At 43.1% G+C, this 21,234-nt stretch overlaps 1 protein-coding gene across 1 annotated transcript in view; it reads right to left on the reverse strand.

Annotated features, from left to right (window-relative positions):
- Positions 1 to 21,234, reverse strand: part of VWF (von Willebrand factor) — a 119,967-nt gene that overhangs the window by 67,388 nt on the left and 31,345 nt on the right. The window contains exons 14-19 of the mRNA XM_053978117.1: positions 20,178 to 20,373; positions 19,355 to 19,570; positions 12,569 to 12,809; positions 11,677 to 11,771; positions 9,834 to 9,994; positions 3,118 to 3,221 (exon numbers count right to left, since the gene is read on the reverse strand). Coding sequence (XP_053834092.1) covers positions 3,118 to 3,221; positions 9,834 to 9,994; positions 11,677 to 11,771; positions 12,569 to 12,809; positions 19,355 to 19,570; positions 20,178 to 20,373 — 1,013 coding nt within the window. The remainder of the gene's footprint in view (positions 1 to 3,117; positions 3,222 to 9,833; positions 9,995 to 11,676; positions 11,772 to 12,568; positions 12,810 to 19,354; positions 19,571 to 20,177; positions 20,374 to 21,234) is intronic.

Raw genomic sequence — 21,234 nt, forward strand, 5'->3', positions numbered from 1 at the left:
GTGCCACAGTCTCTGCCTCCAGGAGCTCCCTACCACCAGATGAGAGGCTCTCTCATTAACATAAATCAGCATATGTTAGCAGTGGGTGCATAAATCCAAATAGTATATTAAGATTAAATTAATAAGGGATGTGTTTCCCTGTTTCTTACAAGCTGTGTGTAGGACTCTGCGTGGTTTGAATTTCCCTGTTACAAAATAGGACAGGACAGAGTCTGCTGGAATATTCTTTTATACTAGAATTTGCTGGAATATACTTTTATACTAGAATTTTATTCAGGATATGCTGCTCTGCTCCACGTACCCTTTCAGCAAAACAGAGCATCCACCACTCTTGCCCTTTTCTAGAAGTATCCTGGAGGAGCTCAACCTTGCTACCGAAGCTGCAAATATGAAAGGGGAGCTCTCCCTTGACATCTGCAAGCTTTTGATCAGTGAAATAAATTGATTTGCTAACTAGCAAAAGACTGAGCAAATAAAATAAAACTCAAAATCAGTGGAGAGTTAGAATACCATTTGACACAACATCTAATAATAATAATTTAATAATTAATAAGCAATATATTGCTGGAGGATGGCAAAACATTCATCCACTACATGCTCCATGAATGCAGATGGCCATCATCACTGCCCCAGGAGTTTTCTAAGCAAGCTCTGTGAGGGCAGGGAAAGAATTCTATCCATACTTTACAGACATAAAAATTCAGGGATAAAAAACTTGAAGTACTTTCCCAAGAGCAAATTGCTATCTGAAGGAAAAACTGGGCACTGAACTGAGTTCTCTAATAATGCCTAAACCTGAGCATAGACATTATTTAATCTTGGTAACATTTCACATCACAATAAATATTGGGCAAGACATTTTCTTCAAAGAATGAAACTTCAGTACCATTAAATCTCTTGCCCCCTCTCCTCTGCTAACAGTTAGACAAGACCAAGATTTTGTAAATGCATGCATGGACAGATTATAAGGGACATGGGGTGGTTAAATTCAGATTAGCAAATTTCTGCAGTGCACTGCTGCACAAGTGTGACTCCAAAATTTTCATTGAGCTCCACAATGAATTCCCAATACATTGCATAACAGAAGGTTTGCCACTGGCTTAGGCTTGGAGACATTCTGCTGTTCATGAATTAGGGTCTCCCATATGTCAAGTTGGATGTAAACGCCAAATCTGACACCTCTGGCTCATATATTGCCTTTGCAGGTGTTCACATCTGGCTAAGAACAAGTGAGAATGAGAACTCCTTCAACAGCAGTACAAAAAGCAAAAACAAAAGAAAAGGAAGACCTCGACCTCCAAAATGCAGACTCTCAATTCTTATTAATTCTCAAAGCAATAGTAATTTCCTATATCACTTTCTAAATGACATTTGACTTGATATTTGCTGAGAACTATCAGGAAACTTTTCAAAGTCATATTGTGCAAAAAAGCCCTAGTGACATTTTTCAAGGGACCTTATCTCCAATTTTACTTCCACATTCACAAAAAAACAACTAGAATTTGAGGAAGAGCTTTTTATCAATGAGAAAAAGCCTGGTTTCTAACATTTCCTCGACTCTAATATTGAAGGAAATTCTATGTATTTGATGAAATACAATTTACAATGGTATTGCCAGAATTGTGGGCAGTTACAACAATGAAGCAACATGGTTATGATTACTTTAAGATCAAAGATTATATGAATAATTGAAAATAAAAAGGCTGATTATGGTTATTTTGTGAGGAATCTTGCAACCTTCTTAACACTGAGGAGTTTTACGCTGTACTCTTCTTGTTTCAATAAAATTTTCATGGTGCTTGTTTTTCAGCTGAGTCACTTTTACCTAACTGCAATGTAAGCAGATTATAGAATATGTACCTAGACAAAAACATCAGTTTCTCTTCCATCTTTTTACCTTTCAAGCCTATTTTTCCCCAGGTTTAATTACAGGACATGGATTCACAATATTATATGTAGCTGCAAAGGAAAGAAATTAAACAAAACACTGGGAGATTAATATTTCCATACAAAACCTTCATCCAAGGCTAACTCATGCTAGTTACGAGTGGTGCCACTAGTTACAAAATGCAAAACTTGAAATCACTATTATTCAAAGAGCAGTGTACCAAACAAAAAGCTAGCATTGGACTCTTCAGTGGTGCTGATTCTCTGACCCAACTCCAGCCAGTCATACAGGGGATGACAAACATTGCTCCTGGGGTTGCTACAGAGCTGGGTAGGAACTTTTAGGGTAGAATGCATAACAGATTCTCAAGTCTGAGTTCAAAAAAACCCCATGATTTTCACAGTGCTGGTGGTTGAATGTCCTACACCCTGGACTCTTGGAGCTCTGAAGGAAAAGAGCCACCATAACCCCACCACACACATGGGAAACAAAGCACCTCCAGTGCAGCCAATGTGCTGTGCAGGAGAAGCCAAAAGTGGCCCACTGTACTTTACCAAAGTGCTGAGGGCTTCCCTCCATGCAAATTGAGCAGCCTAGAACTCCCCTTTGAACCCATAAATCCTTTTCTAGCAACCAAGCAGGATAATGGTGAAAGACATGGAGCACTCACTCTTTTCTTCTAAGAAAGTACCAGTTTCCCATCTATTTTCATCTTTTTTAATATATCAATAGAGAACTCTTTTGAGATATAAGATATTTGTCTCTTCCTATTTCTTTATCATTTCCCTGAAGAGCTCCTAACATATTACAGCTGGTGCATCACACCCCTTCTGGCTGAAAGGGGATGATTTGACAGGCCTCAGACAGCCAACAAAAAGGGAAACACAACAGCAAAGCTTAGTGACAAAGCCCAGGCTCCATTCCTCCCACCCCAAAGCATATAGGTCCTAAATTGTTATCTTCTGTTGCAAAATCCACTATCTAGTGCGTACAGAGGAGTTGCACAGACACACAACTGTTTGTAGGGCACGAGGTAGAGGTTGCTAGACATTGCATGGAATTTTCTTGGATCTTTCTGCAACATGCAAAGGGAATGTGCTGCCTGTGCAATTAATATGCTGCAAAAACTGGCTTTCTCTAAAAGAGATCTGTTAAGCAAACAACATTTGGTGTTACCAGAAACACAGTAGACCCCCCTAAAGAGAAAAAACATCCTTCCAGTGGCTCACCAGGTGTTGCAGTCCTTAGTCACCGTTTCTCCCTTGGAATATTCTCCTCCATTGTGGAAGCACGGGCACCTCTCAGGAGCAACACACTTGTTTTCATGTCGTACCTAAGCAGAACACACAGTTTGTCACCACCTGGGGCTGCTGAGACATGGCCATGTGCAGGGCGAGCAAGCAGCCAGGAGCAAGCACAGAACGCGTGGATGGAAAATAAAAGAAAGGTTGAAAGGAATAAAAGAAAGGATGAAGGCTATCCAAGGTGAGAAAGGTACAGTGCTAATAATACTTTTAGCCATTAACATAAACAGAGCTGTAGGTACATAAACCACAGTTTGCTCCCACCATCTCAAGCTGCTGGGAGAATAGATGACATTACAGAAGAATGGCACAATGAGAAAGTCCAGGATGCAGTGAACCAGGTTAACCTGAGTATGGAGAGCAGGCGAATAGCTTCTCACACACAACAAACTGGAAAAGGGCCTACTAGAAAAGCACACAAAGGGCCCAGATGGACTAAAAATGGAAATGGGAACATCAAGGAAACCAGAAGCCACAGTGCCTGACCCACCCATGTGCAAATACAGGTTCTGTTGTCACAGACAACAGCCCCTTAACAAAGCCAACCCTCTATCTGAAAATTGCAGTAATCACTCATTTTCTTTCAAATTCCTATTTATTTCCTGGAAGGCAGGATAAATATCAGTCCACTTGAGGTATTGTTTTGCTCTCTCTGCAACAGGTCCTGTTTCTGGGAAATAGGACATTATGTTCTATCCATATTTTCATTTTCACCCTTCTAATCTGAGTTTCTCTTTGTATAACAACAAATCATTTGTCCCACTTAAACAAAAAAAAAAAAAAAAAAAAAAAAAAAAAAGCAGAAAAAAGAAAAACAAATGAAAAAACTACAGCCAAAGAAAAACAAGTAATGACTTTAGACTATTTAGTTTTTCCATTCATTTTCTGTTTTCTTTTTCTGTGACTACTTTCCATTTTTATGACCCCCAGTTTCAGAGAATCAAACATAACCAAAGCTGGCTATGCTGACTTTTCACTCAATAGCAGTTCTGACAAAGCCAGGATAGGTTTGGCTCTTGTTTCATTGAATACCTAAATGGAGAGCCCTTCCCCTTCTTCTCATTCAAAAGTCACAAAATATCACCTTCCCACTTTAAATTCTTTCTGCAAAATCATTAAAATAGTTTCTTTTTTACCATTAAATATGGGGCAATGAGATCAATGTAGTCTGAACGCCAGGTTAATAAAGAAGAACAGCTTTGCCTTTTCCTATGGGGCCCTAGAACTGCCACATGGAACAACTCACAAAAAAGATTTCACAACTCACAGACCCTTCCTTCATATGCAGCTCCACATGCTCTGTGGCTTATGGAGAGCTGCATTATGCCAAATAAAATCACTTTGATAAAAGCAAGATGGAAACAAAGAAATGCTTTTCTAGATAATGGAGCTGCAGCTCTGCCTTCACCTTTACAAAGGATGGTGAGAAAGTCCAGAGAAGACCAGAAAGAAGAGTTTAATACCTTCTTTCCCTCCTTCCTGGTGGCATTTAGGAAAAAAGCAGGAATATGACCTCACATTCGTGGCTACATTTCTAAATTTTTTCAGAGTGTTCAGCAACACAGTTCACAATACACCTGAGGGCTTGCCTCTGGATACAAAACAAGGGATTAGACATCTGGTTAGTAAAAAGAGAATCAGAACCTCTTCTCCTTGCTCCCTAAAAACTGGTACAGACTGGTATTAGCATTTTTATCACAACCAGTGCAGCAGCCATAAAACCACCAACAAAGAGGGAAGAGCACCTTGTCTTGAATATTGACAGAGTGGATGGGTGGGATTCAGCAAACAGGACACAAAAGCCCAAAGTAGACTATGACCAGAAGAATGATCATTTTTTTTCTGCAAAACTCAATGAATTATGATTTTGTTAACAGTAACACACAATCTACTGGGCCAATTAACTCCCCATCCAAAATCTGGGGCACATCTGGCAGCCTGCTGCCATGCTGCACTACAAGGACCATGTGGTACTACAGTACAAGGCCAGGAGCACTATTCACAAGCAGCTGGATTTTCTCTGGAAGTCTCTCAATCCATCAATGGACTGCAGTTAATACAGGAGATTTAGCAGTCCTGAGTGCTTGAGATGGCAGGAGGCAGAAGCACAGGGGAGGCAACAACATGAAAAGACTGAGATTTGTAATGAAAACAGCAGCTGTTTGCACCATTTAATACCCTTAGGATGATGCTCTGCATCCATGGGATTACAAGTGGTTGACTAACAACTCTCCCATTACTTGGGGATCAAACAGAAATGTAGGTAATTTCCTTGCTCTGTCTTATTAATTGCTAAACCTTGAAAAATCTTGCAAAAGGAAGGACAATATTACAAGTTTCAGAACCTTTAAGATTCTCCTTTCCCACACTCGTAGGAGGTGATTGCTCCACTCTGCCCTGCACTGGTGCAGCCTCACCTTGAGTCCAGGGGGCAATTTTGGGCACCACAATATAAGAATCTAAAGCTGTTAGAGGATGTCCAAAGGAGGCTACAAAGATGGTGAAGGGTCTGGAGGGGAAGCTACAGGAAGAGTGGCTGAGGGCACTTGGTCTGTCCAGCTGGAGAAGAGGAGACTGAGGTCAGAGCTCACAGCAGTTCTGCAGATTCCTCACAAGGCGAAGAGGAGGGACAGGCCCTGATCTGTGTGAGCAGGGACAGGACCTAAGTGAATGGCTGGAGCCATGTCAAGGAAAGGTAAAGTTGGAGTTTAGGAAACTTCTTCCCCCAGAGGGTGGTGAGGCACTGAACAGGCTCCCCAGGGAATGGTCACGGCCCCAAGGCTGCCAGAGATCCAGGAGTGTTTGAACAATGCTCTCAGGCACAGGGTGGGATTGTTGGGGTGTCTGTGCTGGGTCAGGAGTTGGACTGGATGATCCTTGTGGGCCCCTTCCAAGTCAGGAGATCCTATGGTCCTGAAATCCAACTCAATGAACCTAAACTTTGAACTCTCTTGGTCAACACAATTTGATGAGTACACCCCTCTGTCAAGGGAAGCTCAGACATTGCTCTGCTCCTCCTGATACATGTGTGGATTTCAGTGGAAAGTCAGCCAAAGGTATGAAGAAGCATGGGATTAAATAATGGAAGTGGGTCAGATTAGAACCCAATAGCTAATCAGCTTTAGAATAAGAAATTGGTTTGGGGAAGAAGGGACCTTGAAGATCACCCAGTTCCATCAACAGGGACCTTCCACTAGCCCAGGTTGCTCAGAGCCCCATCCAGCCTGGCCTTGGACTCTTTCAGGGATGGGGCAGACACAGCTTCTCTGGGCAACCTGTGCCAGGGCCTCACCATCCTCACAGGGAAGAATTTCTTCCCTAAATTTTTGTTTTAACTAAAACAGCCTCTCACCCTTACTGTGAGAACAAAAGTTAACATGTCAGAAGATCAAAATGTGCTGGTTTACACTTGACTTCTCTTTCTTATGTTAGCTGCATGTGTCTGATGTTTATTTGACATGCCCATCTCCTCATGAAGACATTTTAACATATGATAGGCCCACAATAAAAAATATACAACAGAGAAATCAAAATAGTCAGGTAAATTTCAGTTGAAAATAGTTAGAATGTGAAAAACAAAATTTTCTTGGTTAAGATGTGTAGGATTTGTAGGTTTGTTTTTTCCTACTAATGTATCAAAATTTTAGAAATAGTTTTAATTCAGCAGTCAGAATGCAATGAAATATTTCATTTAAATTTTAAACCTTAATTTTTTGTCTGTTTTTGGGAACATAAAGAAATGAATTTTCTACTTTTGGAGTGTCTGGATTTTGTGCTCTGTGATTGTTCTGCTCCTTTCTTCCTCCAGAAAGGTGGTTAACACTCAATTTGTATATTTATGAATATTTTCCAATGGGAAAAACTGAAGTGCAGTAAACTAATCTGAGAAAGTATATTTTTCCCCACACTTCTGCACATATGTTATGATTTCTCTTTTCTGCTGTGCAAAAGGGTGACAAGTATGGAGAATTTCCCACCTTCCAGATGATCAAAGAGAGAAGAATTATTTTATGACCTATTAAACATTTTTATTTGCTAGAAATCAAAACAATGTAAAATACTAAGTCAAGACAAACCAGAAAACTTATTTTTGAAAGAAAGTTGAAAGTTTGGAAGAAGTTGAAAGAAATTGGGTTTTATCTTCAAGTTAATAAGTTATCTGTGAGCATTGATAACTTTCATATGCTACTGTATCACAAAAGAAAAAAACAATTCAGTAAGAAGGCACAATTTCTCCTGGCATGATAATATGTGAAATATTTACAGGAACACATGTTGAGTAATCTGTTACTTCCCACAGACCTTCCTGCAAACAGCAGCTCACCTCTGTGATTGCTTGTAAATTAGGCAGGATTACAGAACACCAATACAGGAGACTGACAAGTGAAATGGTAATTCCTTTTTCCAGCCCCTTTATTGCTCACCTCTGTTGGACAAGCCTGGAAAACACAGACTTTGACTTTGATGAGCTTTGTCTCTGTGCTCCCAGAGTCTCTGTGTTAGAAAAGGACAGGATGGCAAGGAGATCCTGGTCACCATCCAAATCCTTCTCTCTAGTGGGGGAGCACAAGCCTCATTGCAGAGCACAGAAATAAGAAAAAAAGGCTCTCCCAAACCTAATCCCATTGGGTGAGGAGGAGGAAAGTGCTCTTTGAGACCGAGCTGACAGCTCCTGTGAAGCCAGGAGTTAAAGACAGGGCAAACAGGACACACCTGAATGGGGATTGGGCTTGATCCTGACTTTGCATGGCAGTGGTTACAAGACCACCTCTATGTGGGCTTCTCCCATCATGGCTTGGGTAAAGCTCACGATTTTTATTCTCTGCCACAAGGGAAGCCAATGAGAACAAGTAATTCCAGGCTGAGTTTAGTGAAGATTAAACCATACTGTCATCTAGTGGACAGAGAATTTTTTTCTTTTAAATAGTGAGCCTAATTCTTCAATTCAAAACCTGACAAACCACCTTGTTGAACTCAGGGGTGTGTTTCACATCACTGCAAAGTCAGGTGAAGTCTCCAATTCCAAAAGGCCAAAGACTGCTCTCTTGGCAACAATTTTATGAAACAATTCTTTGTTTTAACTCACTGAAAAAGAATATAAGATACCGTACCGAACCTGAAGGTTAATTACTATGGGGGTTGGGTTTTTTTTCCTGTGGAGCAATTATCATAATTTGTTTTCTACAATTATGTCCAAAGTGTACTATCACCATGTCCCATTTTTGAAACCAAAAATCTCAAGCTCCTTTACCAAGTCAGCTGAATGCAAAGAAAAGCTTGATCACCCTGGAGCTCTGGGAACTTTAAAGTAGAGAAGATTTTAAGATTTCTTATCTCGCTACTATTTAGGAATATTTTTCACTTAAAGGATAGACATTTACAGACTGAAATGTGAAAAGAAACAACACTTGTTTTTAAAATCATGGTGAAAATGTATGGGTGACTTGAGATTCTGTTCTTTTTCACCTCCAAGACATTTCACAAGCCTGAGCTTTTTTCCTAGAGCTGGCATTTTATTCTAGAATAGAATCTATTTATATTAATGTGTGTTCATCAGCAAAATACAGTAGCAACTTTCAAAATATATGTTTATATTATTGCTAGAAATTACTGCATAATGAGAATTTGGGAAGAGCTGTTTTTCTAGTAAGATAATTGAAGGAATTTGGGGGCAGAAAACACTTAAACTTACTAAATTTGAGGGTTGCTGTGGGATACAACCCTAGACCCCAGAAAGCCTCTTTTCAGTGAAAAAAAAAAAGGTGTGCTTAGTACAACACCTGCAACTCCGAGATACATTCTGGCATCACCTTGGCAAGTTTCATATCCCACATTCCTTCTCACAGGGAACCTTCAGTTTGGTACAACCCACAGGAAGGCAGCTGGAGACTTAACAAGGAGGAACCAATATCAGCAGGAAGGATGGCTGGATCAGGAATGAGTTGGGTTGGAAGGGACCTTAAAGCTCATCTTGCTCCAACCCCCTGCCATGGGCAGGGACACCTTCCACTAGCCCAGGTTTCTCAGAGCCCCATCCAACCTGGCCTGGAACACTGCCAGGGATGGGGCAGCCATAGCTTCTCTGGACAACCGTGCCAGGGCCTCACCACCCTCACAAATAAAGACTTTTTACCTCACACCCAATCTAAACCTGCTCTCTGTCAGTGGGAAGCCATTCCCCCTTTTCCTGTCATTCCACTACCTTGTCAAGAGTCTCTCTCCATCTTTCCTGTGGGCACCAGAAGGCCACAAAGCTTTCTCTTTGCCAGGCTTAACAACCTCAATTCTCTCAACCTTTTTTTGGAGGAGAGGTGCTCCATCCCTATGATCAACCTGAATATGGGTGTACTCCTGTGTCTCTGGCTGAGAAAGTTCAGCAAGACTGAGGAGGAGTTTAGGAGCAGTGCTGAAGGAAATGTAAACTGGTCTTCAGGGCAGGCTTTGGAATTTTGATTAATAATTATTTTTGCAAGCTGAAGTTCATCTTCAGTGCTAGTACACGCTCTTTAAGCCAGCCACAACTTGACAGTCAATACTTCACAACCACTTATTTCCAAGCTGCAAGAAGACTTGGTAGCAGAGAATGAAGGGAAGAAAGCAAAGAGGACCTGCTTCTCGCTGCTGTATTGAAACCTGCTTACCATCCCTTTTGGACAGAGGCATCCAGATATGCAGCCATGGCTGATGCACTCCAAGTCATAGTTCTGGCAGGTCTTGGTACATTCCACTCCTTCTGCTCTTGGGTTGTTGGCAGGACAGATAATTTTTTCCATGGGGGATCTGCATGTCAAGCTCCTTTTTACTTTAAAAAAATGAGATCACAAAAAGTGCAATTAGAACTCAAGTTTTGTTGGCACAGTGTTTTTCTAAAAGGCGGATCTTTGATGTGAAAATTAATTTCTTTGATTAGAAAATTAATTTAGAATATAGCCTGGAGCAACACCACTACACATGACATGGCAAAGAAAACAGCCCCTACTTCCCCTGGAGTGACCTCAGGCTGTCATGAAAGCAGGTATTTAATACTGAAGCAAAAAAGCTGCACTAAACATAAAAGTGCAATTCCAGACTGCACTGGGGCTATGCAAACACCTGTACAGGCCCTGTACAAAGCTAGTAGAAAACTGATATTCTGAGAAGCAACAGCATCTTATATTATTGTATCTAGACCCCTTTCCCACACTGAATATAATACAGTCTTGGTGACTGTAAATAGCAGTGCCCTGAGCTTCAATAAACACTCTTTGAGACTGCAGGATCTGACAAAAGTTCAGAATGTCCCAAGAAGCTCCAGGATAGTATTTCAAGTGATACTAGCAATATGCCTCTCTGAGGTTTTCTAAGTCTTGACATCCTATTATCAGGAAAAGTATGTCTTAGGAGCATTAAGGGAAGAGTTTGGTGAGATATTCACTGGAAGGCTTCACCTTAAGAACAGGTGACCCAACCAGCTACACTGTCATGGGTGTCCTAGCAAGCAGCATTAAGCAGGTCAATGCCCTGTACCTACAGAGGCATTTACAGTGTTTTCCTCTAGAAGGTGGTTTAACCTGAGAAGGTGCAAAGACAAACAATTACCCTTTGTTTCCAATGCACTGGCAAATATCAACCAGAAATTTCCTCCAGACCCCACGTACAGATGCATTTGTCAGTGTGCCGTGGAAGACACCGTGTTTGGCTCTACTGGTGTTCCCATAGGGATCATAGGTTATCCTGAGATGGAAGGCACCCACAAGGATCACCAAATCCAACTCCTGGATATTCTTAGGCCAAAGCCCCACTAGTCCTGTCCCCTCTGAGACACATCCAGTCTCAAACCCCCTGTGCCATTGAAAATCCCATAAGTGCTATCCATGTATCAGTAGGAAACCCAAAAGATCCCAGAGCACTGCTGGCGTTTCTCCAGTGCTGCAAACCCCAGCTACATGCTAGAAGTGTTCCCATGCATCTCTCCTTCAGCTAAATGTGTGATAAACCTGTCCACTGATAGGAAACATGGCAGCTGTCAGTCTCCAGGAGGTTTCACGGAGATTCCTGCTGGCTGGAAGGCACACTGGAAACCTGGCAGTAGTTTAACCTTCAGGCCACTAAAAGCCTCATTTACACGAGGAAAGAGTTTGCATCCCACTAGTGAGAAGCAGAAGGCATAAAACTGATGAGTTACTGATGTCTTGTGATCCTCAAATAGCAACTGGGGACCTCAGATCACTGCCAAGGCATCCTTTAACCTTTTCGGCTCAAGAGAGACTGCCGTGGCTAATTATAATTATAATTTTGAGAGGTGAGATTCAGTGAGCCCTGCACCCTCCCACACATCCCTTTTGTTTCTATCCTGAAAAAAAAAAAAAAAAAAAAAAAAAAAAAGAAAAAAATCTCACAATATAACAGCTGTTGCAACCTCTGGAATTTCTTCTCCAATCTACACTACCAAGAGACTGAAGAGAAAACAAATCAAAATAAAATAATATTTTAAGGCATACTAACTTCTGGGAGATGGCCTCTCATCAGCAAAAACATCTGCCAGGAAGGCACCAGGAGCTCTGTTTGTACTGCAGTGCATGAATCCATTCTCACAATAGCTAAAAAAAACAAACAGAGCTTATATTTAATGAAACAGCATTCAGCTTTCACTCACGCTGATTTTCAGTCAACAGGGATCTTGTCAGAATGCAAAACTGCACCTCAGTGGGGCTGAGCTCTTGCTCTCCATTCACTGTGTCTACCAACATTAAAGGCGAACTTTTCTTGAAGGAGTTGATGGGATACAGTGGCATGGAAACCCAGCTGCCCTGTCCTGCTGGATCCAGGGCAGCTGCATGGGGATAAAGCTAAGCAAGACAATAGTCAGCTTTGCTGAGGAAAGAGGTAAGGGACCACCTAGTTCCTGAAACTTGGGATTTCCGTGGTAGAAAGGAAAAGAATACACTGTTCCCAAAACTGGGCTTGCCCGGCGATTGCATTCCCACTCCAAGTGTACTGCTACTCAACTTAACGATTAGAAATGCTTTTTAATACTTGTATGTATGACAAGAGGTAATTAGGTTTTAACAGTTAAGAAGTATAGCACAGTACATTAAAGTGACATTTTAAAAGCCCACAAAGTAGTTATTGTCAGTAATTAAGCTCCATTTCAAACTGGCAGGAACTGTTCATAGGACAGGGCTTAATAATGAGTGATTCTGAGCAAGGTGGTATTGGAAATTAACCAGAGAGAGATACAACAGCAAAACTCACCATTTGGCTTCTTGGAGGCAAAATCTTACCTTTTCTTTAACTAGTTTCAGGGGATGCACAGGAACTCACCCAGTCAACAACTCGAGCCCTCCAAAAACTGGAGTGACGGTGTGTAGGGAAGGGTTACGAGCAGTGCACTTACCACATGGAGTGATGATCCGAGAAGACATCCTCTGGCTGGAAGATCTCCCCATCATAGTAACAGGAGCACTGGGACTTGGGCACGCACTGCTCGTGCTCATCCAGGTAGTGCCCGGGGGGACAGTAGCACCCCTCCAGGCACATTTGCTCACAGTCCTCCTCCGGGTAGGACAGGGACTGGCACGTCTGGTTGCACGGCGTCCCACACTGCTGGTACACCTGGCCCTCAGGACAGGCCATTGCTGGTGAAACACATTAGGGAGAAGAGCGTTTGATCCAAATCCAGCTAAAGGAAGAGCTGCCTAAAACAGACTGGGAAGCTTGGGATTAAAAGGTGTTTACTCAATTTACTCATCAGTGGAGCGTTACACCATCCATCCTTAACTGCAGCACTGGCGTAGCCTAAGGCACTGCTTATATATACACACAAACAAAACCTTACTAAAGGAAATTCCCAATAATTGTCAGGATTGGACTACCATGCACTGTGATGGAAATCCAGCCACAAAATTTTGCCCAGATCATGAAACACAAGCTCAGTCCAACCTCTGTTATTACCTGGATCACAGTCAGGATAACCTTACTGAAGCTATCCTGAAGGGAACCTACAAAAAATATGGAGAGACACTCTTGGCAAGGGCCTGGAGTGACAGGACAAGGGGGAATGACTTCACACTGACAGAGAGGAGGTTTAGATTGGATGGTAGGAAGGAATTCTTCCCTGTGAGGGTGGTGAGGCCCTGGCACAGGTTGCCCAGAGAAGCTGTGGCTGCCCCATCCCTGGAAGTGTCCAAGGCCAGGCTGCATGGGCCTTAGAAAAACCTGGGCCAGTGGAAGGTGTCTGTGCCTATCACAGGGAGTTGGAATGACGTGGTCTGTAAGGTCCCTTCCAACCCAAACCATTCCATGATCCCATGCATTAAGAGCATTCCAAGTGCCACATACACCTCTCTTCTTTGCAACATCTTTAGGGACTATTTGGTCAAAATAAGTAGAAAAGTAGTAGAAAAATATTCTTTTGCTTTGGTAAACAGGAGTGCTGCAGTACTCAACAGCCTCACATCCCAGAAGCACTCTGTGATTTCTATGGAAACAGGTGCAAATAATGAAGTAATTTAGCAATCATGGAGTCAAACTGTTGCGGTTCTTGTTTATTTTACTAAGTTCTATTAGGTTGATTGTTAAAGTGGTACGTTCTGTTATCCCCCATGTTCTCCCTAAGTTGTACCCTGCTACCGAACTGTCCCTCAAAGGATCTCCTCCCTTCCTTTCAGACCCTTCCCTGCCTGTCAAGGCAGCCCTGCCCCTTTGCCCTGTCAACCTAAACCCTACCCATTGTCTTAGAAAGTTCCCTGTTCCTCACCTCTGGGACCAATCCCAGATTGAACCCTCTCTCCTTCCCTTACCCTGATTTGTGGCATCCCTGAAAACCACACCCTAAGAGTTGCTCATTGGTTGTCTCATTGTGTTCAACCCCTGTTTTGTGACATTTTAAAAACCTGTGCGCAGTTGTGCTGGGGGCTCTGCTTGCCTGTATTCCTTTCAGCTCTCCTCTCCTGTGTACCCTCCCCTCACCTCACCCAATAAACCTGCTGGACTTCACACCACAAGAGAGCCTCTCCTGCCTCCTTTATCCGATCCTCGTTGCACATCCAGGGGTGTCCAGTGCTGGGCATTTGGCTCAGAGGTTCTGGCTCAGGCAATGTCCTAACCTGGTCGGTTCTCCACTCTTGCCATTGCCGCCGGACCATCTGGGAGCTAGCCTGGGCTCCAGAGGACAGTGGCACCAAACCTTGATACTAACAAGTTTTGATGATGAATTCTTTGATATGGAAACTAATTATGGCCTTCGGAGCCATTTTGGCTTCTTCGTTTTTAAAACCTCCACTTCTACAGGGCCGATTTTGAGGCATTCACCTCTGCACACATCAGCATCAGCACTAGGTGGCAGCTATGACAACACACTGCAGAAGCCAAGAAACGGGCTTGTTTTATCAAGAGTTTGAATTTAACAGGCTTCCTGATAACCAGGAGTTACACTGTCCTTTGTAGCAACCTTCCACAGCAAACAGCTGTAAGGTGATGAGGAATGATGTTCAGGGAAGCAGCTGCAAATGAAGTTGGCACATTTGTACCTTGCTGAAACCAAGATGAAAGGGTTACAGAGAAAGCCCTTCCTCTTGTCATTCCTGCAGAATGATGTGATAAACCCTACTCTCTTCTAGCACACACCCCTGGGAACTCTGGCAGCCATGGAATAACAGGATGGTCCTGCAGCCTCAGCCAGGTGTTCACTGGACTAGCAAAGCAAGGCCTACATGCTGACCAGTGGCTCGTGGTCACCTTCACAAAACTCTTCTGAAATGAAGAATTACTCCTGTCTACTGGAGAGAGACTGGAGAGAGCACCAGCTTCTCTTGAGGCTGCTGCAGCCCCATATATGGGAGTGTAACACCCTAAATTGAAAATCCACCCAGAAGCATCTAAGGTGACTTGAACTCTTCTTAAGAGCAAAAATCTCCCAAGTCTGGGAGTTGTGCCCAAAGTGCTTAATGTACCTTTGACAACACAGCCCAAGAAATGCGTGCTCATCAATACAGCAAATGCTTCCTAACTCTGGACTGAGCAGAAGATATACTCATTCACTGTTACAGGAGTTTTTGGCAGCATTCACAAAAATGTGCTTCTGATTTACATCAGCCTAATCTTTGCAGTAAATCAAACCCTGAACAGGTACAGCCCAGGGCTGAGGACCATTTTAAAAATAACTTTCATTATTAAAGTCACATCCCAGCAGGACTACTATGAGGCCTCAGCCAAAAGTACTATTTGCTACACATGAACCTCTGGAAGCATGGAACTGGTTTCGTAGATTTCAGATGGGTACATCAGTTTATGAGTTTCAAGATTCAAAAAAGGATGGGATAAATGAGCCAAACATGCTGCCCTACTTTCTAGTCAGTTGTAACTCTCCCTGTCCACATGGAGAGATTTGCAGTAGATTCCTTTCTTTGATAAAGCTTTGTAATCCATGTGTGGGAAGGCTTCAAACTGAAAGAGAGCAAGTTTAGATTAGATATTAGGAAGAAATTCATCCTTTCTGAGGGTGCTGAGGCTCTGGCAGAGGTTGTCCAGAGAAGCTGTGGCTGTCCCATCCCTGGAAGTGTTCAAGGACAGGCTGCAAGGGACTTGGAAAAAGTGGAAGGTGTCCCTTGGAACAAAATGATCTTTAAGGTCAGTTTCAACCCAAACCATTGTATGATTTTCCTTGCCCATGCACCTCCTAAAATTTTTGGAACATCCCCTGTTTTTCCAGTTATGCATTCAAATGCCATTCTTACACTCCACATCCCAATACACTGCTCGATCCCTTCCCAGCAACATCTGTTTTTAACAGCAAAAAGGCAAGACAAGTGATCTGCGAGAGGCCTGAAGTCTGTACACTATTTAATACACTGCCACTAAAAAATACCCCATCCCATTATTGACAGGAAAATGAGAGGAAGAGGGAAGGTGCATCTAGTCTCTGTGGATGGCTCCTATAAAACCAAAACAGCTCAATGCTGTGCTCAAAGCACAGCCTATCCCAGGAATAAGATGAGAAACAGTGGGAAAGCATTGGAAAAAATGTGTTTGCATCAAACAGCTCATGCAGCTCTTGTGGGCAGGTTTTGAAATCAGAGTGAGAGACAAACCATGACCAGTTCCTCAAGTAACACAAGGTGAAAATGTTGCCACCTCTGGGTGGAGGTGCACCCTGCCAGGACTAGATCTAACACAGCTTCTCCACCATGCTGAGGCCCACCATGCCGTGTAGACATTCTCAGATGCTTCTCAGAGCCTGTCTTTAATACCCTACTCCAGCACTCTCAGATTTATCCTATACAAATCCTCTTTCAGAAGGCATGCAAAGCCACCAACCACTCCAGCACTACCACATTAAGGAACATAATGGGCTTAGCAACATGTCCTAAAATCTGAAGAAAGATCTAGGGACCTGTTGATGGATTCCCCTGTGCCATGGAACAATACACACATGAGACAGGTAAACACAGAAATATTTGGGTTGGAAAAGACAACTGAATACAGCCATTAACCCCACACTGCCAAGTCCACCACTAAAGCATGTCCCTAAGTGCCATATCCACATGGCTTTTAAATACCTTGAGGCATGGTGACTCAACAACTTCTCTGGGCGGTCTGTGCCAGTGCTTGATAACAATTTCCACGAATAATGTTTACATAAAACCTAATCTGAACCTCTCTGGTGAAACCTGAGGCCATTTCCTCTCCTCTTGTCCCTTGTTCCCTGGGAGCAGACCCCAATGCCCACCTGGGTGCACCCTCCTGTCAGGGAGTTGCAGAGTGAGAAGGTCCCTCCTGAGCCTCCTTTTCTCCAGGCTGAGCCCCCCCAGCTCCCTCAGCCCCTCCTGGTGCTCCAGCCCCTTCCCCAGCTCCATTCCCTTCTCTGGACACGCTCCAGCCCCTCCGTGTCTTTCTTGTCCTGAGGTTCCCAGCCGTGCCCCAGGATCTGAGGTGTGGCCCCAGCAGTGCCAGCACAGGGGACAGTCACTGCCCTGGCCCTGCTGCCACACCCTGGCTGGCACAGCCCAGGTGCCATTGGCCTCCTGCCCCCCTGGGCACACCTGGCTCCCGTCCAGCCGCTGTCCCCAGCACCCCCAGGGCCTTTCCCAGCTTTCCAGCCCCTCTGCCCAGCCTGGAGCTGCAGGGGGTTGGTGTGACCTAAGGGCAGGACCCAACACTTGGCCTTGTTGAAGCTCAGAGCACTGGCCTGGGCCCATGGATCCACCCTGTCCAGATCCCTCTGCAGAGCCCTCCTGCCCTCCAGCAGATCCACACTGCCACCCAGCTGGGTGCTGTCCATGAACTGAGGATGCACTCGATCCCCTCACCCAGGTCCTTGATTAAAATATTAAATAAAACTGGCCCAACTGCTGAGCCCTGGGGAACACCACTGGTGACCAGCCCCCAGCTGGGTTTAACTCCATTCACCACCACTCTCTGGGCTCAGCCATTCAGCCTGGGTTTTCACCAATTTTTTACATGCAGCTGCACAAGAGACACAGCCCTTCACAGTGTGGCCTGTCTGCTCCTCCCTTGCAGCATGAAGGGATTGGCTCTGGTGCTTATTCATGGTGGGTTACGGGAGTATGAGTCAGGTCTTAAATAATCAAACTGCAACTGAAATAATGTCAAAGATAGGGGAGCTGAATGCACTTGATAGCTTGACACACAGCAGAAATGCTGTGCTACACTAATGACTTTGCTCCCTGACACTTATCCACTCCAAATCAAGCAAGCTCTGTCAAGTCATTTCCCAAGAAACCAAATCTCTGGGGATGAAGGTAGGGGTGGAACACACATTCAGTGCATTGGGCCATCAGCACAAATTACACAACCTGCACATTCACATCTCAAACCCATTAAGAAAGAGGGATTGCTCTCCTTCATGTGTCAGGAGATGTCTAGGGCATCAGGATTATTTAAGGGGGGCTGATGGATCTGCAATCAGGGAAATCGTCACTTTGTGAGAGCACAAAGCTCTCTGTAATGCACAGAAAGGAAGAAGCAGCTCTGCACTATTAAAGATTAATTGTGAAAATTGACTTGTTCAATTACAGAAAGAGCAATGGGGCATTATCACTGCTCTTTCTTTCAGCCTCCAGACCTGCAGAGTTCTGAAAGGATTTTGATTACATTACTGTTCCACTATCTGCACATTTACATAAACTAGGTAAAATATTATAAAACCATGCAGTAGTTTAATATAAACTAGGTTTGTCCTCATTTGCAGCAAGCACTCTCCAGTCTGCAAAAGTTGTGGTTACTGACCTTGCAGACCCTACCAGGTCGAAGGCCAGAGATCTCTCTTTTCCACTTTTTACACACCCAGTTTATAAATGTTTTTCCCACCCTCTGCTTGGGTAAAAGTAACAGAACAAATCTGGAGAGCTGCCAAGCACACATGCTTTCCCCCAGATTTTTCAATTGTCTTCTTTCCTTAATAACAAAGTTGCTCAGGAAAATGGAAAAACATTCACTTCACAAATATTTATGGGAAAAGTATGTCCGTGCTCAATCAAAATTACATGGCAATGGATTTTTTACTACCACATTGACCTAAGAGAGAATTAAAATAAATTAAAGGTGTTGGACTCTTCTGCTCCAGCTTCTTGGCAATGTGGTTATTAATCTCGTTCTGGATAAGAGAGAGAGATGTCGGAGAGGCTGTGGTACCTCGATTTTTTGCAGATATTCAGAATTTGTCTGGACAAAACCTCAGGCAATCTACAGTAATTTAGCCTCGCTTTGAGCAGGGGTGGTGCCACAAGACTGCCAAAATTCTCTTCTGATACAAGTTTGTCTTGCCCTTTTGTGCTTCTTCCATAACCCCACGTTCAGGAGTCATTGATGAGGTCAGGACCTGGGAAGCTTGGGCCTCAAAAAAGGACAGTTCATGGATTACGACAAATCACTTGGGAGATTCCTACCCTAGGACATTCAGAAAGTTTCCAGGTGAGTAACTGAAAATGGAAATCCAGGGAAAAGTTCTGTGGATCTGTGTGAGATCAATGCTTCTCTCCCCCAGTGCTGAGCAGTCCCTGGGAACACTTTTTGCATCCTTACCAGTGTGGAGGAAAGATGTACTCTCATTATTTGGCATAAGGAAAATCTGCTATCTCATTCTAGATCTTTCACACAATGTTTCTAGAAAAACTCCTTCAGGAGGAGGCCAATAAGTGGGTTTGAGCAGCAGTGCACTTACGGCAGAAGTCGGGTTGTCTCCACTCCACCAGGATGTTTTTCCTGGCACAGGCTGCTGCATAATTAGCAATGGCAGAGCACAGGCAATCCTTGCCACCGGAGCAGGAGCAAACATCAAAGCGGCAGTTCTTCACGTAGGGAGTGGGACACACTTCACGGTGACAAGGTTCAAAGGCAGGAGACATCAGAACTGAGCAGGAATCCTCAGCATATTTGGCTAAAAAGAGAAAAATGACATGCTCACACTGAATCAATCAATCAATCAATCAACATGGCTTTCAAGGAAAGCCAGAGGAGCCACAGTAAGCATTTTCTCTTCCTTTTATAAACCAAAAAAAAATACCCAAACAAACCCCACAAGAATAAAACAGGATCAGGCAGGCACAGATAACACCATAGCTCATATGTCATGAGCTCTACTGAAAGAATAATGTTTCACTAGTAAAACAAATCAAGGAAAAGCAATGCTTTTACATTCTGTTAGCACTATTTCTGGTGTTGTAATTCCTTTTACAGGGCCTTTGCTTTCTGCTGCCTTTTTATATTTGCAAAATGAAACTAATTTTTGTTCTCAATTTTCACAAAATATACGTTTTGCTTACAAAGCCTGCATCAATACAAGTCTGTGTGTGTGGGTTTGGTTTCTTTTTCCTTTTCTTTTTTGTTGCTGTTGTTTATTAGGTTTTTTAAAACATACATTACAGCCACCGTGGTGGTAATGTATGCAACATTAGCTCCTTCTTTTTTTTCTTTATTTTCCTTTTTTTATGTAAATGGTAGATCACCATTTGCTGCACACGTTAATTTTGGATAGAGTTCAGTACCTAAATGAGGATTGAGGTTGCAGGGGTCACTGTCTTGTTTTAACAAGTCCTGGCAGTCTGCATTGAGCTTCCAGGAGTTTCCAAAGTCTTCCAGAAGGGATTCCACCATGCCAGAAGGTGTAAGGAAATCATCCCCTCGGTTCCCATCATAATTTCCACACAGCCCACACATCCTTTCAGAGTAGACTGGGGACACCTAAGGAACACAACATTAGCCTGGTCATCTTCCAGAACAGGTTACCACTTAGAGCAAGATTTTTTAAGGAATGAACCATACACAATTTAACAGTCCAGAAAATTCTTGAACACACATCAAAATGCTACAGACACAATGCCATTGTACTGTATTTTCAAACTTCTAACAGAATTGCTACTATTAGTAGCTGCAGGACAATTTTTGCACAGTACAGTGAATTTCAGAAGGCAACTAAGAGGAAAAATAACTTATTTTTATGCCTTGATCAGCAGTCCAGTTTAGTCTTTCCCTGTTCTCACCCTTCATTCATATAAATGAGCAGGGCAACAGTGGAGGTTGCATTTTTTTTTTTTCATGCCATTCCAATGGCACCTGGGAGCATTTCATATTTTAAAGGAAAATTGGATGATGAAGGAAATTTAAAACAGGCTGTTTTATCACAAAATTGAGGCAATATTGGAGATGTTCCCCTCAACACTGAGGACCCTGGATAAAATAAGGAATAAACTAATACCCCCTAAAGCTACCTCACATTAGACCTTCCTCCTGCCCAGAGAAACTTTAAGCACACTAAAAGCAGAATTTCCAACAATCCACAGAGCAGGTGCACTTTTCACCCTGTTTTATTCCTGCTGCAAATCAAGGGGCAGCTGAAAGATGACCCTAAACCTAGAGGTAAACAGGGAGAAATCTCCTAAGCAACATCTGCATCACAGAGGCACCAATACCTTTTATTTTAGTAGGAACTGTCAGTTTCTGTTAGTTTCTGTTTGTAATGTACATTGCAGGTACATTACAAGCACAGGAGCTCTGATGCTACATTAGCCCTCTGTATCCATGTAGCTGAGTGCTAGTGTAGGC

Source organism: Vidua macroura, chromosome 5 (assembly GCF_024509145.1).
Source record: "Vidua macroura isolate BioBank_ID:100142 chromosome 5, ASM2450914v1, whole genome shotgun sequence".
NCBI lineage: Eukaryota > Metazoa > Chordata > Aves > Passeriformes > Viduidae > Vidua > Vidua macroura.